Here is a 21,293-nt window from a genome sequence, read left to right as displayed (position 1 = left end):
TTCTTTGCAGGCCTAAAATCAGGCTCCCATCTGGGAGGGGATGGACGGTACTATATCCTGCCTCACGAGAGTCAGGCCATGCCGGTCTCCATGAGGGTGGGGGGAGCCCCTGGTCCCCACAGATAACTACCACAACAGACTGTGCTACAAAGTCACCAAAGATTGCTACAAAATAAACAGCACCCGTGTCTCTACAAAAGTCGACCTGACTCAATCACAGCAGTATTTAGGATCCTCTCCTTGGGAAGGAAATAGCTGCACGACATCCATGCAGAACCCAGGGACACTTTTCCCACAGTGTGAGAATGACAAGAGGGAACAGATGGCTGCTCCAAGTCCAATGTTCTCTTCACCTGGGATGCACTGGGCCATGAACTGCTGGTCATTCTCCAGCAGGATTCAGTGCCAGGTCCCAGACTGCCCACCATGCCCCTGGGTGCTCTTCATACACCCCAGAGCTCTGACTCAAAGAAAGAGCTGGGAAAACCCACAAGGGTGCCCCAAGCACTAAACAGTTACCATCTGGACATTTATTTGCACAATCTAGAAAGTAGCTGGACCAAAATTAGGGGCAATGCCAAGACATTTCCTGGTGGCCTTGCCTGTCCCCTGAAGGTCAAGGTACCACACATGATCTCAATGAGCCCAAGGAGGCACTGCCCAGGGAAAGTCTGCCTCCCCCGTTCCCTTCTAGTGAGCATAGCAATATCTGTGTCCACGAGCAGTGCTGAGGGCTGTGGCGATTCACACCTAACCTGATTTTCATGGGTCTGTTTCATGATTTACTGGGTGTCTCAACAACTTTCCTCTCTGGAGCCCACAGCGGTCACACCTTGTGTGCCACGGGGATCAGATGTTCCGGGATGTCCACCTCAAACACATCCTTTCCCCCTTTCTGGGGTACAGGCTCCAGTAACCACCTGGGGTTTGAAACCACTGTCAGATACTTCTGCCGCAGGTTGCTAAGAACAGCTTGATTTTCCAGTTCCACAACCTCGTCGGGAGCTAAGTTTTCCGGGTACTGCGACGTTTCTCCGATGTCCACGAGCCCTGTGCCCAAAGAGAAAACACACAGAAGGCTTTCCCTTCCATAATCCAAGGCCTGCCGTGTGACGACAGGGTGACTGAAAGGCACACTGCTGGAGCCCAAAATATCACTGAAAAGACTAGAGGCAAGTTGAGTCTTTCCCACTCAACACTGGTGACCTGCCACACTCTGTTCATGAAATCCAGGGTGACATGAATAGGAAAGAGCCTTGTCCTCACTGAGGATGCACAAGGGATGGGTGGGCCCCATAAGACTGCTGAGGTGGCAGTTACATATCAGAAGGGCACCGTGCCTGCAGGGGTAACCACTGCCAACGGGACGCCTCAGGAGGTCACCAGGTGGCAGGTGCCAACGCGGGACCTGGACAGCTGAGAGGTTGGGCACGCGCCCAGGGAACATCACGGGTGTGGCAGGCACATGAAGCCGGGAAGGCAGCCTCACTCTAGAGGCCACTCAACTGGAACGGCATGCAGTGCTGCCCCTTCTGGACTTGGAGGCATGCACTCAGTGGCCACGTGCCACAGACAGACACCTCTCAGATCACAAATAGCAACTGCAGCCCAGGGGAGAGAGGTGATTTACCAAGGTTGTGTGCAGCCAGGCCCGCAGACCCCCAGCCCAGTGCCTCTTGCGGCCCCTCCAAAGCTGTGCTGCTCAGGGAAACTGCAGCAAACGTGCCCACCAGTTCAAGGGAAAACAGAGCAGAAGCCATGAACCTCAGAGCACCATCCGGGGGGCAAATCTGGAGCTCTCTGCACCCTGGTCGGCATGCCCCCACTTACCAGCTATCACTCCTCGGCCAAACTTCTCCCCTTCCCAGAGTAAGGCCTGGATCTGCCCAGGGCTCATCTGCAGCCTCTCCACCAGCAGCTCCCTCCAGGAGCTGTCTTCCCAGTCCCTCTGAGCAATGTGGATGGCAATGGTGCAGTTCTGGTGGCTCTTCAGCAGGGGATGCCACCGCGTTTCCAGGGTCTTGACTCCATTCAAGACAAAACCGGCATAAGGCTGCCGGAAGGACAGGCAGGAAAACTTCATCTTCTTCCCTTTGGGCTCACAGCCAGCAAAGTCGTCCTTCCCCCGGGCCCTGAAACCGCACTGACCTTGAGGGCTCGCTGCTTCTACCTGTCACCACACAGTCACTGAGGCCCTGCTCCACCATGGGCTCAAGGCAGGGTGCTGGGGTTTGGATGATTCGGTTCCATCCTGTGGCGTCTTTGGCGAGCACGTGGAGTAGGATGGCAACAGCTAGAGAAAGGCACAGGCAGGGCAGTGTGTGGTCAGTAGCATGTCCGGAGTCACCATGTCCTGGGTGAAAACAGAGGAGGGAGGCCCCCTTTGGCCTACTTGGGGCTTCACCCTGAGTGGGCTGCCTTTGGCACAGAGGAACAGGCCTGGATCTCTCTTCTCCTGCCTGCCCACATCGCCCCAACACCACTCTCGGCACCTGGCCACGCCACCACAAGCACTGCCGTCCCTCAGTGTCTGGCTCCCACCACTGCAGGCTGCTGCGCACGATTCCTGGGTGTCCAACATTTATCGATTCCTATGTCAGAACTCCCTGTGATGTCAAGTGGCCTGTCAGTACCTACTCCAGACCCACTCGGGTGCCATGCCCCTCGAGCCCCATTCCCCACCCACCTGAGCCAAGACAAAGGAATCCTGAGAATAAGAACAATTACCCAGTGTGCATACACCTTCCGTGTGCCCGGCCCTGGAATGCTCAGACGGAATTTAATCCTCAAATGACCCAGCAGGCCCAGTAGCACTTGCTGGGCCCCCTCTATGGCTGAGAGGAGGAGGAGCTGAAAGACGAAGCAACTGCCCACAGTGGAACAGACTGACCTCAGGCACTCCCTGACGAGGCCCTCACCTTTTTATGCATGTACCTCAGGAGACCACGGACCCCTTCCACAGGAAGCCTGTGCTATGCTCAGTGAGAAGCCCAGGCCCTCATCAGGGCAGCCACCAGGGCTTGAGGGCAGAACCTCAGCTCACTCTTTGAAGGTCATGCCGCCTCGGTTTCCTTGGGGCTGTGAGGGCAGGCCAGGTGCTGGGAGCCCCTAGTAGGACAGTCCCAAATGGTGGCTACTCTTGGTAGCGGCAGCAACATCAAGCCTGGGGTCCTGTCCTCTGGCGCCTCTGCCCTTTACCCATGAGCTGCCCCCTCCACTCTGCCTAGTGCCTCCCTGTACCCTCTTCAAGCCCATCCACTTCACCCCAAGTATCTCCTATGGTTTTAAGGAAACACGCCCACCCTCCAAAGACAAGGCCCCATCAGGACAAAAGAAGCCTGGCACTCATTCCTCCACCAACCCACAGCCTCCCTTTCTGTGCCAGATCTTCTGCCTTCCTCCTCCTTCTAGGGCTGGGCTTCCCCTAACAAGCCATCCTTTCTCTACCTCACTCCAGGGCCTGGGCCCTGCCTCTGTGCTCTCACTCAGGAAAACTACTCCCCGCCCCCCGACACAAAAGGACTCCTCTGCACACAGAGGTGTGCCCGCACATGCTGCATCACGAGAAGGATGTTCCTCTAGCTTCTGTCTCCCTCCGCGACAACTCTGCACAGCAGAGACCTCAGCAAAGCTCTCTACGTCTCCCTCCTCACCTCACTGAACTCAAGCCCTCGCTACATGAACCCTCCCCTTTGGGTATCTGGTATCCCACAGGCACTGAATATGGGTTTGGCTAGTTCTGTCTTCACCTCACATGACCCTCAGCAGCCCAGGTCTGGCTGACCATCCCCTTTCCAACTCCTTCCCAGGCTTCCAGAGTGCTTGCTGGCCCCTCTACTACATGGCCCACTGGCCAAACTTTCTTAGCCTCAGCCTTTCCTGGTCAGGGCAACAGACTGAGGACCCAACCCCTGCACACCAAATCCACCTCCCTTCCACATCTGTAGGTGGGGTCACCACCTATACCATATCTCTGCCCCAGACCTAGAGCTCTCCTTCCACCCTGTCTTTCCCTCATCCACCACCTATGTCCCATGGCCATATCCCCAATCTCATGCCATGCCATGGTCGGTCTACATGGCCACCATCCCGGTCCAATCTCCTACCACCTGCTGGCTTCTCAAGCAGTATCCTCATCGCTGCTCAGCATGTGGCACTGCTCTCTGGCATCCAAGCTGCAGTCAGAGCGACCCCGATTCAGGGGCAACCACATCATGGCACTCCTCTGCTGAAACCTTCCAAGGGTTCCTGCCCAACCAGGGCAGAACGGACACTTCTCACCAGGCCCACAAGCTCCCTCCTGATCTGGTTCCTTGCCCCTGCCATCAGCCCTCTTTCCCCTTCATCCACCTCCCTGCTGCTGCTGCTGCTGCTGCACAGGCCTGTCTTCCATCCCAGGGCCAGTTCCTACCCCAGGGCCTTTGTTGGGTCCTCAGGGTTTCCCTGTGTCCCCTTAGAAACCCTATCTTGAAGGGCTTTACCCCCAGCACCTCACACCACAACCATAAATATAAACATGGATGTTTTACAAATGGAATCCAGTAAAATTCAACTGTCTAGGGTGGCGCCCATCCAGTATAGATAGTGTCCTTACAAAACTGGGGAATTTAGAGGTGTGCATACACAGAGGGAAAACACCATGAGAAGATGAAGGCAGAGATTGGGGTGATGCTTCCTCAAGTCAAGGAACACCGGAGACTGCCAACCGACAGCCAGAAGCTGGGAGAGGGATAGAGCAGATTCTCCAAGGGACCACAGAAGACGCAGAGGCCCCTGACACTTTGGTTTCACATTCCAGCCTCCAGAAATGTGTGGGGATATCTTCCTGTTACTTAAGTCACCCAATTTGTGGCACTTTCTTATGGCTACCTTGGCAAAATAATAGATAGGTGTGAGGTGTTCCCCAACCACACATCTCCACAAAGCAGGGCCAGACCTTTCCATTCAATAGCACTTCAAGCACATTCTTCCTCTCTGTACCTCTGGATCTGCGTCATTATTCGTCCTCTGGATGGCATCCCACTCTTGGCGGTCCCATAATTTACACGATCACGCATTGCTCTACTGATGGATAGTTAGAAGCTGCTTCCCACTTTCTGCCACTAGAATTGATATTCTTTGTCACAAACTTGTTGGCATACACATCAAAGATGCTGAAATACGCCAGCAAGGGGCCTTCCACAAAGACTCACCCAACCAGTGGTGCCATTCTCCCACACACAGCCCACAGCATCATCATCCTGCTGATGGGTGACAAAGGATCCCCCATCCTCATGACTTATGAGGGAGGCAGAATGCCTCTCACCAGGCCTCGCCATTTCTATCTCCTCTACTGAGATATGTGACCAGAGTGGTGAAGGTCTGCCTAGTTCCCACCACTCAGCTTCTGAGCTGACACCTTCCTCATGGACACCACAAAACCACAACTCTGAAACATGACCTGCGTGGGTGGACTCCCTAGTGACAACTAAAGGCAATCAGGGGGTTGAGCCCCCTCCTGCCTGGGGCTGTAGAGGGTACCTGCCTGGGGCTTGAGGGGGAAGCCCCATTCTGCTTGTCTCAGCTTCTTCACCTGCACAAGGACAGGAGATAAGGAGGTCAGGTGAAGGATTAGACAGCAATGCTGTATAGTGGCACCAGAAGGCTTTCCTACTCAGCGAGCACCAAAGACCAGGACTACCTGGGAGGGCATGTTTCAAGGGGAACACACATGTGCACCTCACCAGAGCTTGGGTCTGCTACCGATGCCCACGACAGTGCGGCTAGTCCCGTCTGGGTCAAGGATCACACGATGTATCAGTTAGGTGGGTGGGAAGTCAGTTCGGGAAAGGAGCCCTGCTCTTAGGCCAGGACCCAGGATCCGAGAGCAGAAAACTGGCACCTCTCCTCACATGGTCTCAGGGCAAAGGTTTGGAGGCCCCAAATCACATCACCCTCACTTTAATTCTGGGCAGACCTCACAGGGCACAGCGCCCCAGTGCAGAGCTGAACATCTCATCGCCTGGGGTCTCAGGGAGTCCACACAGCTCAAGGTAAGGTGGGGCAGGTGTGAGTGGAGCAGCACACTAGCTGTGTGCTGGCAGAAGCACATCACAAACACGCACTTGGCCGAAGACAGGGCGTGAAGCCTGTCGGAGTAGGAGCTGAGGAGGGCTCCAATGCATGGGTTTTGAGTCCCACTTCCAGGGAAACCCCAGTCCAGAGGCACCTTAGGAGAAGCGAGGAGCACACAGGCGCCCGCAGGGGTGATCCTGGCTCTCTTAGGTCGCGGGCAGTCTCAGGACTCTGGACTCACTGGCACTGGTCCAACTCCGACCTGCGACCATCGGACCGGACAGTCCACCGCGGCCCAGGAGAGGCCACCAGCCCTGGGAAGGGCTCCGCCGGCTGGTGAGGAGACGATGAGGCCCAGGAGAGCGCTGGGCCGGTGTTGGGGCTGCGCTGCTGCCGCCTCTGGGACACCTTAGGTTGTGGACAGGGGCTCGCAGGCATTAACGCCTTAGCCCAGCCCCCAAAGTCCCTTCCAGCAGGAGCACAGGCAGGCACGCACCCACCCACCCACCCACGCATGCAAGCACGCCCACACGTGATTACGTACAACTCGCGTCGGTTCGCAGCTTGTTTGTACCCAGCCAATCAGGCCGACCGCCTGTAGCCACGTGCCACGGACAGGGAGCCACGCGCGTACGTAATCACGCACTCATGCCAGCACGCACTTCCTCCCCAAGCGGCAGGGAGAAAATGCTGTTGGGACTCTGACGCCCTGGCCCATCCCACCAGGATCAGGCCCTGACGCCCTGGCCCATCCCACCAGGATCAGAGCTCGGCAGTCCCGTGACCAGGAAGAGGGAGTAGAGTTAGAAAAGGACCCACGGGAGTAAAAGGAAAGGTTGGAATGAGGCCAGCCTCAGAGAACGTTAGGGACGGTGCTGCGGGGAGGGTTGGAGCTTAGAGAGGAGAAAGGCCAGCCATGAGAGAGTGCTAAGGTAGGAGTTTTGGGCGGGCTGAGTATGGAGGTAGGAAGGGGGGGGCATTGCTGAGGTATAAGCTGGGGGCGCGGGGGGCCGCCAGGGTAGCTGAGCTAGGCTTCTGGGAGTGAGGTAGGAGTTGGGGCGGGGCTGTAAGGAATGAGAAGGAGTTGGGGGCGTGGCGGGAGGAGTGACGTAGGCGTTGGAGGCATGTCCGTGGGAGGAGCTGGGCGGGGCTGCGGGCGGAGCTGTTCTGGGCCGTGAGGAGTGAGAGAGGGGCTGTGGGCGGGTTTATCCAGAAGAGCTCGGCGCGGCTTAGGTAGGAGTTGGGGGCGGTGTTTCCATGAGTGACATAGGCTCTGGGGGCCTGACAGCAAGGAGTGAGATGGGAGCTCTGGGTGGGCTTGTCCAGAGGAGCTTGGCGGGACTGCAAGGAGTGAGGTAGGAGTTGGGGCGGGCCTGCAAGAATGAGGTGGTATTTGGGAGCGGGGCTTTCAGGAGTGAGGGAGGAGTTGCGGGCCTGTTTGCGGGAAGAGATGGGGGTGGAGGTGTGCTGGGCCCAGAGCAGTGGGGTGGGTGTTCCGGGCAGGGTTGCAAGGTGGAGTTTCCCGAGGCTGCAAGACCTAGAGGTTTTGGGCAGGGCTGTGAGGAGTGAGGTAGAAGTTGGTGGCGGGCCTGCGAGGAATGAGAAAGTTAGGGGCGGGGCTTGGCGTGACGCAAGCGTTGGGGGCGTGTTAGCGGGGGCTGCGGGTGGAGTTGGGCTTGGCTGTGAGGAGTGAGAGTTCTGGGCGGGGTTGGGGAAACGTGTAGCCAAGCCCAGGGCCACGAGGAGGTAGGAGTTGGGGCGGGCCTATGAGGAATACGTAGCTGTTGGGGGCGTGGCTGCGAGGAGTGAGGTGGGTTTGGGACTGCAGGTGGAGCCAGGCGGGCCGGCAGGTGGAGCAGGGTGGGCGGGGTGAGGAGGGGTGGGGACCGGATGTGGGAGAAGCTGGGCGGGACCGTGAGTTGTAGGGCGGGAGTTGGCAGCGGGGCTGCAGGGAGTGAAGTAGGTGTTGGAGGCAGGTCTGCGGATAGAGTTGGGCGGGGCTACGTGGAATGAGAGAGGAATTGGGAGGGGTGGTGCGAAGGAGTTGAGGATGGAGCTCTGGACTAAGGTAGAAGTTGGGGCGGGGCTGTGAGTAATGAAATAGTGTGGGAGCACACCTGTGGGAGGAGCAGGGCGGGGCTCAAGGAGTTATGTACTGTTTGAGAGCTGGCCTCTGTAGGAGGTGGCTGGGTGGGGCTGAGTGCTGAGTTCCTGAGTTCCTGTTGGGACTGGGCTGAGGGAGAAGTGTTGGAGCTGGCCTGGGTGCAGACCTGTAATCCCAGTGGCTCTGGAGGCTGAGTTGGGAGGATCACGACTTCATAGCCAGCAACAGCTAGGGGCTATGCAACTCAGTGAGTCTCTGTCTCTACAAATGCAAAATTTGGCTGGGAATGTGGCTCAGTGATTGAGTGCCTCTGATTTCAGTCCCTGGTACCAAAACACAACAACAACAACAACAAAAGGTGGAGCTGGGTAGGGCTATTATTACTCAGGTAGGAATCGGGGTGGGGCCACAAATGCAAAGGTAGGAGTAGTTGTGGGCTAGGTTCAGGGGCAGGAGTTGGAACTTGGGAGCAGGGCAGGGCTGTGAGTTACTATGCAGGAGTTGTGGGTGGGGTTGAGAAACCCAAGGAGAGTGGGGTGGATTTATGGGAGGACTAGGGAAGGGCTTATGAGTGGTAAGATTTCAGATGAGGAGCATGGCTATGAGAGGAGCTGGGCACAGGTGTGAGAGCTGGGTTAGGAATTGGGGGGGGGAGTGTGGGAAGAGCTGGGTGGGTCTATGAGCCCTTACTGGAGCAGGATAGGGGGCAGCTTTGTGGGAGGGGCAAGGGAAGAGCACAGAGTTTTATGGGAAAGAGTTGTGGTTGTCTTTCTTTTTCTTTCTTCTTCTTTTTTTTTTTTTTGGTATTAGGGATTGAACCCAGGGGCACTCTATCGCTGAGCCACAAGCCAGCCCCTGCCCAGCCCCCCACCCTTTTTAATATTTTATATGGAGACAGGTTCTCACTGAGTTGCTTAGGGCTTCACTAGGTTTCTGAGCCTGATGAACTCGCCATCCTGCCTCAGGATCCCAAGCCACTGGAATTACAGGTGGATGCCACCTGACCTGTCTCTGAGGTTGTCTTTATAGGAAAGAGCTGGGGGAGAAGTAACTATGCAAGAACGGGGTGACTTGTGAGAAAGGTGAGCTAGGAGCTAGCACAGAACTGGGGGGAGGAGGGCGGAACTGGGGGCAGATGTGGCTGAGGAGATGCTGATTATAGCGAATAGGCAGAGCTGTGGCTAAGAATTGGGGAAGTTGCTGAGTGCTCAAGCACTCTGGAAGGAGCTGGTGCAGAGATGCAGGCAGATCTTTGGAGAGAGCTGGGGAAAGACCTAGTGCTGCACCAGGGAGGGGGGACCTGTGGTCAAGTTGGGGGAGGAGCCCACAGAGCTGTGGGAGGAGCTGCCAGAGGCACAGGGCAGAACTGAGGAGGAAGCTTAGTCAAGAGGGGAAAATGGCCAAACCAGGGTCCTCATGGACCTAACCGAACCCTGAGTGTGTACTTTAGGGTGCACTCCAGAGGAATAGCAACTGGGAGAAGAGAGACGCCTGCCTGTGTCCACAGAATTCGGGGCTGAGGCTTGCACCACAGGGATGAACCCCCTACAGCTTTCCTTTCCCCTAGATGCATTGTTGGTTCCTGCCAGTGAGGCAGGGAATAACCATCTTTTGTTTTGAAGGGAGCCGAATAGCACCACCCTATGTGCTGCTGCCCCTCAGACCTAAGTTGCCAAAACCACATCCCAACTTCGTGCCAACCTGGCTTTTCCTCTTTCACACCACAGCCTTCCCTCAGGATACCATGCTTCCTTACACTGTCCTGCCCAGTGACTGGAGAGCCAAGTTCTAGGTCCCTGCCTCTACCTTACATGTAAGAAGACAGATTCCTCTTCCTTTGTTCCCTTTGCTACCTGCTGAGGTCAGGCCACATTCTCTGGTGTCTGTGCTATTCCCTGATTTTCCTGACTGGCCTAGAGTCCTGTGTTGTGTGTTTTCTGTTGGTCCTCCACACAGTACCCTTCACTCTCTACCTTGCAAATCAGTTCCCTACTGATAACCTGCCAAGCCTTCTCCTGTTGGGGTGCAGGCGCCTCAAGTTTCAGCCTGAGCTCTCTCCCCTTTTCTGGACTAACACTGGCCAGAGTCAAAGGGTGCTTTGGGGTACCTGGTCCCTGACCCAACCTGTTCCACAGGACCCCTTGCTTTGAAGCTATGGTTCGTACAGAATAGAATGTCCATCCCCTCTTATCCTGACAACCTATCCTCCAAAGCACAACTTTCAGTTCACCTTCAGTGTTTCATAATCAAGTATCCTATTTCTGGTCGCCTTCCTTCTGGTAGACCCATGCTCCAAGCATTAGGTCCTTGTAACCCAGAGCTGCAATTGCTCTCCCGGAGTCTGTGGCCACAGCAGCATCTCTAAGTTCCTGGAAGGCCAGGCCGCTTTTACTCCTTTCTGTAAGCTGGGTGCCGGGCATAGTAGCTGCTTAGTAAACATTGGATGGACAGAGGTGTGGTCTCTCCCAGTGAGAGGTACTTACACTTTTCCTGGAGAAGCTCAAGAAAACAGGAAAGCTGGAGGCAAAATGAGTGGGAGAGGGTACCTTGTTCACATGAGGGAGGCCTCAGGGCTCAAGGAGCTTTAAAGTTCATATGGGACTCCCACCTAGGTGGTGTCCCCTCCAGGTCTCTTTCCTCCACAAATCGTTCCAGCCCCTGCCCAGCACCACAGCATCTCCTCAGAGCTGTTTGGAATCTAAGTGAGGGTCCCATGAATGTGTGCCATTCCTGTTCTTAGCCCCTATTGTTTGATGAGCTGGAACTTGCCTAAGGAGCTGTATTCTCATAGCATATGGCTGCTAGTGGGGGACTCCATGGGGACATAATGTAAGCGCTCCTGTTTCTGACTCTTTGGGCTGTTCCTTGCTCTCGGATATGCTGAGAAGTGGGGTGCAGTTCACAGATTAATGCACCATCTCCCTGGGCATAAGAGTGCCCAGCAGAGGCCTGATCTGTTGTCTGATCAGGAGGTGAAGTCCCAGGGTAGCAGCTGCAAGTCCAGCTCTCTGCTGCAGCAGTGGGGCCTTGGAAGCATGGCCTCACTAGGTTTCGTGTGGGGAGGTCTTTGGCTGCCACAGAGAAATGGACAAGGATGCTTTTCCACCTTGATTTTCATTATACCTGGAAATGGTCTGATGTCTGACCTCCTGATCACATTCTCTTCACCAGCGGCTCCCTGTCTCCTCTCATGGACCATATCCTGATGGGGACTCACTCCCACCTTCTCTGGCCATCACGGGTCAGGTGTGCCCTCCCCTCCCCAGACCCATCTCACTTCCTCCTTCCACTGTGTTTTCCTTGCAGGGGCTCCAGAGCCTCCAGGCCAGCAGTAGCCTGCAGATATGTGGAACCTTTTGGGGTTCCTTCCTCTGCTCCTTCTCAAGCACCTTCTCCTTGTCTACTCCCCACTAACACTGGGCTTTGCTCAACTCCTGGCATCAGGATTGAGTCTCCTCCACAAGCTCTGCTTTCTTCTCCAGACCAAGCCATCAGCACAGGAGCCTTTGAGGGCTATTCCAGATTCAAACTAAAACAGATGCAGATAGTAAAGAGCCAAGTATGACCTTTGTGTGTTTCTGTGAATTTATGGTGCCAAAACATTATTAGCAGCTTTTAATTTAATCAGACTATACTTTTGTGTGTGTGTGTACTGGATATTTAACCCAGGGATGCTCTTCCAGTGACCTTCATCCCCAGCCTTTTTTATTTGTCATTTTGAGACAAGGTCTCACTAACGCTGGCCTTGGACTTGTGATCCTCTTGCCTCAGCCTTTCAAGTAGCTTGGATTACAGACATGTAGCACTGTGCCTGGCCCTGACACACTCTGTTCTTTACTCTCCTAATAGTTCAGTCTTTATGCAAACAAGCACTGAGCCATGTGATGTGCCCTCCAAAGCTGGGGAGGGGTGGAATGTCATGCCATGGCCTAGTGACAAATCCAGATTATTTGTTTACATGATTGGAGGGTGATGCCAGAAGACAAGTTGTCAACTCCTCTCCATGGTTACTAGGATGGAGTTTTGGGATCAGTGGGCTCTCTACGGAAGACCCATTCTGCTGACATGTGCCTCCACACTCACTGTGGCAACTTTGCAAAGTACAGAAACGTGTATGAGAATCAGAAGCAAAGAACGGTCCTGAGGTCATTTCTGAGAGGCAGGAACATTTATTTTTCTTGCTTTTTCTCCTATAGTGTTTGGTTATTCAATTGAGCACATGCTGTATTGCATTTTTCCTCCTACTTTTTTTTTTATTATTATGGTAAGTGTTCGCCCATATTCTGAAAGGTTCCTCAGGAAATTGACCCGATATGGCAGTAGCTCTGCAGCCCATTGTGAATTCCACCCCTCCATGTTCAAGACCTCACAGCAGTCAAATCCTCAGGGAATGGATCATCCCACTTTGGATCCAGCAACATCCTCTGTCTAGTTAGGTAAGCACAGCAGTTCTTCCTGAGGCCACCTTTCCCATGGAGCTTATTGAGACTCCAGATATGAGTGTCCCATGGGACACTGTGTGCAAGAGCCTTCTCTGGTTATTCCCATTTCCCTGCTGTTCAGTGACCCAGCACATAGCCATTGTTGCCTTCAGGCAGGGCTGGGGGAACATCAGCATCTACTTGCCATGGTACTGCAGCTTCCTTCCTGGGGACCTGGCCACCATGTTATTCAATGTGTTCCAGTTCTAGAAGCTGGACTGGGGCAGGAACTGAACAGGCAAGGTGAGTGGTTTGTTGGCATGGCTGCCCTCAGCCTCCTGCTCACTCACCCTTGCTCCCTTTGAGTGTCCACCTTGAGCTGTACCGTGTTGGTTGTGATTTTGCTGTGCTCTAAGGGAGGCTGGCTTGTGCTGGTGGTCTCCATTGCTCTCAACTGTGGAGGATGTGTAGTCCTCAGCTCAGCTTCTGTGTGCTCAGTGTGGTTCAGTGCTGCCCCAACCTCTCTGCGGCTAAGAAAGAGGAGGAGAGGGTGGCAGGCTATTGGGCTTTTCCCTGGGAGCCTTGTTCTATACGAGGCTCCCTTGGGGTTGGCCTGTAGAGGAGCAACTGCCAAGCTTCTGAGTGATGCTAGTGTCCTTTCTTCAGCACATCCCTGAACCTCTTGGTACAGGATGTGTCTTCTGAGCCCTCTGGGGCACATACTCCCCTGGGAAGTCTTCTGGCTTCACCTGATCTGTCCAGTTCCAGCAGACCCACTCTTTTCACCCTTGTCTCCCTTCTTTTTTTTACTGTCTGCCATGGCCCTGCTAGCCTTTCAAGGCTGTTCTTCCTAGAACAGTGGTGTTTCCTGGTTTCTAGGATCCATCCCAGTAGTGAGTTTGCACCATCCTAGGGGCCTTGCCAGGGCTTTAGGTTATGTGTCTAATTAGGGAATACTTATCTGAGTTTTCAGAACCCCTGGTCAGGCTCCCTTAGTGTCCTGTCCTCTAGGGACTCCGACTGGCCATAGGTGCAGGTGTGTGCTGTTCCTTCATCTATAGGTGTCTTCTTTGTCTCCCTTATCAGGCCCAGCAGCCCTGTCCGTGTTGTGCTGTACTGTCCTAACTCTGCTCAGACATCTGGCAGCAGGTTGGCCCCATCCTGCTATTCTGAGCCCTCTCCTGGTTGTAATACTGCAGGCCCCACAGCCAGCTGGGATGGTTGGACACCCTCCCTGCCAGCCAGATACAGTGAGGACAGCTCCTAGGAAGGAGGTCTGCTGTGGGGGAAAAGATTCCTATAACTCCCTTGGGAATGGCGTGGGGGGGGGGTGAGGCATACTGTAGGCTCACAAGTTTCAGAGGCATTTGGGGAGTCTGACATTTGGGATCTTCTGCTTGTCCCTGCTCCCCGTGTTTGACAGGCAGGTCTGTGCACAGTGCTTCTGCTCTTGGCAAGACCGAGTTGCCTTGGTTGAACATCCGGCCATCTTTGGAGGCCGGCCTTCTTATCAAAGTGTTTTTGATATTCAACTTCTGCAGTTCACTGTGCCTGACATGGGAGCTACTTTATGACCCTAGAGGAGAAGCTTGTGTTTCTGCTTAGTTTTTAGTCATAGGTTAACTGCCCTCTGCCTTCCTTAATCCACAGGGAGTCATCCAACAATGTAATCGCCACTGATCATTTCCATTGTCTTGGCAGTTGCCTTCCCATGCATTACACGTGCCTAGGTGTCCTCACCTGCTAGAAGCTTCCTCTGCACAAGGTAGCCATCCCAGTAAAATTCTGACACCAAAGGTCTGGCACCTGGGCTGCCCCCTTATGCCTGGGTCTGTCTGCACACCCCCTACGTGCCTGTTGTGGGGTCTTCATCACCAGCTAGGCAGATACTGGGTGATCCTGCACCAAGACCCCAGATTACCACCTGCAGAAGTCCAGAACCAGCTGTGTCACATTGGGTCCAGGAAGCAGAGCATGCGAGGGAGCGAGCAGAGCCACAGATTTATTGGGACTAACACTCACAGAAGGGACAGGAAGGAAGCGGGGTTGGACAGCAGGTTGGGCCTGACTTGACAGTCCTGACCAGTGTGACAGGGTGGTGTGGAGCCAGGATTCCCAGTTCAGGGGCCTGCATGGGGCATACCCTGTTGGGTCCTCCTGGTACCTGGCACACAGTAGGTCATGCAGTCCATACTGACTGTTTAGATGAATGAGCACCCACAGTGGATGCTCTGGAGGGCAGGTGTGGGTTGAGCAGCTCCAGGAAGGGCCCGGCTGCTATCTTCCCATAGGCAGAACCATGCCCTGCCCCCCTGCAGCAGGCTTCCTGGGAGGTGCTTTGGTTTCTATTGCTTTAGACAGCTACGTGAGTGCCCATAGGGATGTGTCTCCAGGGCATTTGCTCACAGGGCATCTCCGGATCTGTTAGCAGGGGTGTGAGCACAGCCTGCTGTTAAGGGCAGTCTGCATGCATGGCATCATGACACAAGGCAGAGTGAAGTCAGCAGTACTGTCCTGGCAGGGGCTCTCTGGAGGTATATACTCATCTCTGTGCTATCCCCAGGGCTGCTAGGGTCATCTTTAAGGCTTACCTTTGAATCCTGGAATCTGAAGCTAGGCAGCATTAGTTAGATACTTGTTAAGAGGGAAAGAATGGCTACCTCTGGGTTAGGGGCTGGAGAGGTCTCCCAGAGGAGCCGATATTCCAGCCGAGTGTCAGCCTCTCTCTTACTCTCTCACTCTTGCTCTCTCACACTCTGTCTCTCTCTTTTACCTCAGGTTCCTCTACCACTGAGGTGTATCTCCAGACCTTTGCATTAGGTTTTTATACAGGGTCTCACTAATTTGCCCTGGCCAGTCTCAAACTTGTGATCCTACCTCATTCTCTAAAGTACATGGAATTACAGCTGTGCCTGGCTTTAGCTACATCTTGAGTTAAGAGGATTTTGTTGAATGGGACCTGGGGAGGGCAACCTGAGAGGGTTAAATACAGCCCAGGGACTTAAAGAGGGTTTTTGGCTGGAGCAGACCCATCTGTAGAGTGAGGCTATAGGAGAGGAGGCCATGTAACTGGATGGGGCCCAACTTATAAGGCTGGGCGAAGGAGTGAGCTGTACGCCGATCACTGCCGTCAGTGCCTTCACTTGGGTGTCACTACGAGCAATTGTACTGGCAAGCTGTTGGTTTTCTTCCTAGGAAAATTAATTGATCATCTCATTTGGCCACTCAACTGTCTGGCAAAATGTTGTGTGCCTCTGGTGGGCCAGGGGTATGTAGACAGCAGGGGTTCAGAGATGATGAGGTGCAGCCTCTGTGGCTCAGGAGCAGCCTTCTATGATGACTAGGTTCATCCCTGCAGCGTGTTTCTTTCCTCGCTGATCTGAACATGCATCTCTTTACTCTGGAGAAAACTTGAGGTTACCCGTTCTCTTGGCTTGTGATGAGGCTTCTAATTCTTTTTCCTGAATTTGCAGTGATATTTGGAGAGATGACATGAGAGCTCTAATTCTGTACATTATTCCATGGAGGGCTGTAGAAAGAAGGCTTGTGGGGCAGTTTTCCCCTTGTGATGCCCTGAGTTATGCAACAGGGTGGCTGCTGCTTATGGCCCAAATGAAGGAGTTGGTTTTGTTCAGGTTTTTCTTGCATGGCTGAGCTGGAGCCATGTCTAGGGCCAGGTGGGGTTTGGCAATGTGGGCCCCTAACCCCCTGTCTCTGGACATGCTGCTTCTGAAGGAGGAGAGTAGGGAGTGAAGACAACGATTAGGGAGGGTGGCCTTGGAATGTTGTAGCACCCATCAAGAATACTGCTTAGGAAAAGCTTTGGGAAGGAGATACACATAGTGCATGAAAGGACACTAGCTAGTGTTTGCCCCTGGTCATTGACAGCTCGTCCTTTGCTGTGTGTGGGGGTTGCCCTGTGCATTGTAGGACATTGAGCAACATCCCTGTACTCTAATCACTAGATACCAATCATAGTTTCCCTTACCTTCATGTAACTACCAAAAAATGCCTCCAGATATTACCAAATGTGCTTTGGGGAACAAATTTTCCCCTTACTTGAAGATACCTTCATAAAGCATGGACTCAGATGAAAACAATCAAGAAATGAGGCTTGGAGCAGTTTCCATTGATTGGTTCTCATTGCAAAGTAAGGTATGAAAGCCCATGCTAAACTCTTGGTGCTCAGGCTTTGTGCATTAACAATTCCTTGGGGGAACTTTAGCTTTCTAGCTCATCTTCTCTACTTGTTAGATTAATGGAATACAAACAGGTTAAATAACTTGAAAGGAGATGGATATTCTGTTTTACTCTTCTCAAATTATTACACTCCTGACAGTAATTTTAACATTTGCCTTGTGTGCACTATTGTTTATCATAATTATAAGCTTGATTAATTGAGAAGTGTACCACTGTAAGTAGACTGCTTTGAAATATCTGTTTAGGAGTGCAGGTATAAACTTTCATATCACTGTCGAGCCTCTGAAGTGTGCAGGGGTTAAAGTTATAACTGTGGAGTCTGGGCAAATTGACAGGGTTTTTTGGGGGGTGGGTACTGGCGATTGAACCCAGGGGCACTTGATCACTGAGCCACATCCCCAGCTCAGGGTCTCACTGAGTTGCTTAGTGCCTTGCTGTTGCTGAGATTGGCTTTGAACCCACAAACCTCCTGTCTCAGCCTCCAGAGCCACTGGGATTACAGGCATGTGCCACCATGCCTGACGAAATTGTCAGTTTTGATCTCACAAATGGCCAACCAGTTATTCTAACAGCATACTATGTTGGATAGTTACAGGTACCAGATTCAGCCCTACTTTTCTACTCTGGGTAATACTCCTTGCTTTCTTGAGTGGTATAAGACATTGAAAGAAACTGCTACTGGTGTGAAATGTACTAATTGTAATTAGAAATTGTTAATGGGGGAATTTCCTATTTCTATGAAAGTTTTCCCAACCTTAGCACTCTCAAGAGACCAGATCTTTCTTTTTTGTGGGTTCTGTCCTGTGCATTATGGGATGTTTAGCAGCACTCCTAGTCTCTTCTCACTGGATAAAGGTGGCACTTTATGAAAATTATGAAAGCCCAAAGTAGTATCAGACAATGCCAAGTGACTCCCTGGGGGAAAAATCATCCTCCATCAAGAAGCTTTTAGCCTAGTTCCTGAAACAGGCAAAGTTCTCCATCCTGAATGGCTTTGATAGGAAATTCCTTGATCCTTGGTCAGCTTCCTTGGGATGCTCCTGTTTCTGGAGATCCAGTTTATATTCAGGAGAAATGATTTGGACTTTGGACCCCCAAGCTTCAGTGAGGGCTCCTTCTTCCTGAGTGCTTTCTGAAACCTGTGTGTAGTTGCTCCTTGTTATGGTTTGGATATGAGGTGTCCCTCAAAAGCTCACATATGAGACAGTGCAAGAAGGTTCAGAGGAGAAGTGATTGGGTTGTAAGAGTCTTAACCCAATCAGTGATTTAATCCCCTGATAGAGATTAGCTGAGTGGTAAGTGGAGGCAGGTAGGGTGTGGCTAAAGGAGATGGGGGTTGGGGTGTGACTTTGGTTATATATTTGTACCTGGTGATTGGAGACTCTCTCTGCTTCCAGATCACCACATAAGCCACTTCTCTCTGCCACACTCTTCTGCCATGTCATTCCTGTCTCAACTATAGCCCTAAGGAATGAGCCAGCTGTCTATGGATTGAGACCTCTGAAACCCTGAGCCTTCAAATTAACCATTCCTCCTCTACAGGTCATTTAGTCACAGCAGTGAAAAAAGCTGACTATAACACTCCTTTTGTGCAAGGCTACCTCAGGTGATTTTTGGATTTTTGAATGTGTGTGTGTGTGTGTGTGTGTGTGTGTGTACCCTGTTAGCCTAACTTGACTAGCATCTCTCAGTACAAGGATCCTGCTCAGTTCACCTTTGTACTGTAAGAGTCTGCCTCTTCCAGAGATGTTGACTGATGATGGCAGTCATCAGAATTCTAACCACACACATTAGACTTGCCACATGAATAAGACAGACTATGACTGGAGTTTATTGTGTGCTATTTGGAGTAGGAAAGATAAGTATGTCAGTTACTCTTATTTGAGGTATGATTAGATGCTGTCCACTGAAAGCGTTATCTGTGAGGTACTATAAGGCCTCAGAAGAGACCAAGATCTATCTCATAGGGAGATCAGGAAGCCTTCAGAGGGAACCTGGCTCTGAGCTGTGCACTGAAGAATGGGCAGTATTTTGAAGGTGGTGCTATAGCAGTTTATTCCTCAGAAGTCAACTTTGGCCGGGGAGGACAGAAGATCAGAAGTATAAAAGAAGGGTAATCAAGTGAAGGAAGTGGGAGCAAAAGTGTTTTCCACAACTTATCTATTTTGGTCCTTGAATCATAATGTTGAGATAAGTGCCATTACATCCATTTGACAGATGAGGAAACTGAAAGCTCAGTGGTCAAGGGAATTGGCTGAGCTCTCACAGTTGGCTGGCAGGGGGAACTGGGATTTAAACTCAGGATTGGCCAACCCAGTCTGTAGAGCTGCCAAACAGTTGGTAAGAGAGTATGTACATTTTAATTCTGCTAGCCTGAGGTGTGAGGCTTGTCCTAGGTCCAAGCCACTTTGCTGCACATCTTGTTTTCTATTCCCTTGCTTTCTACCTCAGTGATCAGTTCAACTTCTATCACCAGTACAAAGAGATTGAGGAGTTTGAATTGTGTTGCTTGTCCATGAGCTGGTCCACATCTCCCTCAGATTCAAGGAAGGGCTGGTGCACTTGAATCAAAAAAGTGTATATTTCAAAAAATAAAATTTATGATGACACCCAATAGAGTCAACTTATTTAGTTAATTATGAATAGTGCTGTGTTGATTGAGAGGAGAATCCGAATCTGGAAGGAGATTGAAGGTGTGCTGCATTGCACAACTGTCCCAAGGAACCATCCTTAATCCCTAGTACTACATCCTTTTATCTCTAGTACCACAGTTGGGAACTGCTGAGTCCAGCATATTTTATCCATCCACTTTAGAGACAATGCTGATAGATTCTCCAGAATGACTGGGGAGCCAAAGTTTTCATCAACCAGTTTGTCACTTGCTTCTGTGGAATAGAATTGTCTCCCTTTACTGCTCCCTTTATAGCAAAGTTGCTTTTCAGAGTACTTTCTACTTGCAGTATTATTCTTTATTGTATCAAATTAATTCCACAATAGTACTGCCAATTTTCTTCCATAAATAGTCCATTGCCATGTGACTTTAAAATCCATAAACCTCTATTTTGCTGCTAATTCCTTCCCTATTCATTTTCCTACTAGGATAAAGCACGGCTGGAGCAGGATTGGTAGGGGAACTGTATGGTGTGCAAGTATCATCTGTAGTCAGCAGATCAACCCTTGGTATCATCCCTCTCATTTAGAAATTTTGATGTTTACTCTTGTCCCTTTATCCCCCTTTACTGGTCCCTTTCTAGCAAAGTTACATTTTAGTGTACTTTCTACTTGTAGTATTAATCTTAATCATATCAAATTAATTCCATAATAGTACTGCCAATTTTCCCCTGAAAATATCAATAAGACCACAGCTTTGAACTGCTTGTAATAAAGGAAAAAAGTCAGTGAGAGTGAATGTTTTCTGAGCACTCCACCTGTATACAGGTAGCTGTATGAGATTCTGCACTGTTGTCTGCTCTGTGGTAAATCAAAGCTAACATTTCTTCAGGGACTTGCAGTTTACAGCGTGTTTGTTCTTAAGTTCTTGTGTCATGTTCTGGCTCAGAAAGAATACCTTTGCTGGTTCTTTTTCTCATCCTAGTTTCATACTGATTTCTCCCCAGACTCTGAAGCCACATTATCATTATCTCCCCTTTAGAAATGAGGAAGCTGAGATTCAGAGAGGGGAGGTGATTTGTTTTTGCTTGCACAGTAAGTGACTGAGTCAGGACTTATTTAGTCTTTTTCACTACAAACATGGCAATTTGCCCTTTAGGTGATGATGATGATGGGTGTTAGAACATAGTACACAAAAGCCCTCTCAAGCTCAGGAGACATTGGATACTGTTTGTGACTGTGCAGTTCAGGACTTCAGTCTCGACAAAATTAGGAGGCTATCTGTCTTACATATTTCTTTGATTCCTGGATTGCTCAATTCAATTTCTGTCTTCCCAGAAAAGCTTCACTCTAGCTTGGTCCAAGAAGCCCACCTCCTCTGAAACTATTTCCTCCTGCTATTTACCCAGTGTCCAAAGAACCTCATGTTAGATTTACCACTTCAGCCATGAAGTAAAGACAGCTTTGTAGTTTTGGCCTTCATATTGTTTCTCTGGAGCAGATGCAAATGCACAGTCAACTGAATGTAGTCTCTGTCTGACTGTATGTACGTATGTGTCTATCATGCGTGTTGCTAGGGATTGAACTCAGGACCTCATGAAAGCTAGGGAAGCACATTACCATTGAACTAAATCCCCTTTCCTACAAAAGATTTTTCACTCAAACAGTTCAGGACACTTCCACTCTCCTGTCTCCATCACTCTTGCTTTCATGCTGCGTAGCAATGCAATGACATTTGGGGACTCCAACTAAGGGAACATTAAGTTGGAGTACATTGAGTTTGGATTTGGAAAGATATATTTCAGGGACTCCCAACTAATTCTGAACATTTTCAAGTTATAGCTAGTTGCCCCAGATTGGAATAGCTCCTAGGAATACTTGCTGTGCCAACCATATCCAGTGTC

General features: G+C 51.5%; 1 protein-coding gene and 1 long non-coding RNA gene across 6 annotated transcripts; one reads left to right on the top strand and one right to left on the bottom strand.

Annotated features, from left to right (window-relative positions):
- Nucleotides 1-373: 373 nt before the first annotated feature.
- On the bottom strand, nt 374-6,637 carry Eola2 (endothelium and lymphocyte associated ASCH domain 2). Of its 5 annotated transcripts, none has more exons than XM_077793734.1 (3): nt 6,599-6,637; nt 1,831-2,293; nt 374-1,050 (listed from the first exon to the last, which is right to left on the bottom strand). In XM_077793734.1, exons 2-3 carry the CDS (start codon nt 2,081-2,083, stop codon nt 827-829), a joined length of 477 nt encoding a protein of 158 aa, XP_077649860.1. In that variant the 5' UTR covers nt 2,084-2,293; nt 6,599-6,637; the 3' UTR covers nt 374-826. The 5 variants fall into 5 exon arrangements, with proteins under 5 accessions (XP_077649860.1, XP_077649856.1, XP_077649858.1 ...); XM_077793730.1 differs by lacking the exon at nt 6,599-6,637 and adding an exon at nt 5,724-6,559; XM_077793732.1 differs by lacking the exon at nt 6,599-6,637 and adding an exon at nt 5,940-6,559.
- A 167-nt stretch (nt 6,638-6,804) lies between these two features.
- Nucleotides 6,805-11,588, top strand: LOC144250754 (uncharacterized). Its single transcript, XR_013342530.1, has 3 exons — nt 6,805-6,889; nt 9,886-9,971; nt 11,465-11,588. It is a non-coding gene; the product is annotated as an uncharacterized LOC144250754 (long non-coding RNA).
- Nucleotides 11,589-21,293: the final 9,705 nt, after the last annotated feature.

Source organism: Urocitellus parryii, chromosome X, assembly GCF_045843805.1.
Source record: "Urocitellus parryii isolate mUroPar1 chromosome X, mUroPar1.hap1, whole genome shotgun sequence".
Classification (NCBI taxonomy): domain Eukaryota; kingdom Metazoa; phylum Chordata; class Mammalia; order Rodentia; family Sciuridae; genus Urocitellus; species Urocitellus parryii.
Note: the sequence above shows the minus strand (reverse complement) of the source record. Positions and strands in the feature narration are given on the sequence as shown.

Bases quoted from the DNA above. Each gene is read 5' to 3' on its own strand.
- Eola2 (XM_077793734.1), bottom strand. From the start codon at position 2,083: ATGAAGTTTTCCTGCCTGTCCTTCCGGCAGCCTTATGCCGGTTTTGTC. The intron at 1,051-1,830 runs GTAAGTGGGGGC...CTTTGGGCACAG, and splicing joins TGGCCGAGGAGTGATAGCTG to GGCTCGTGGACATCGGAGAA.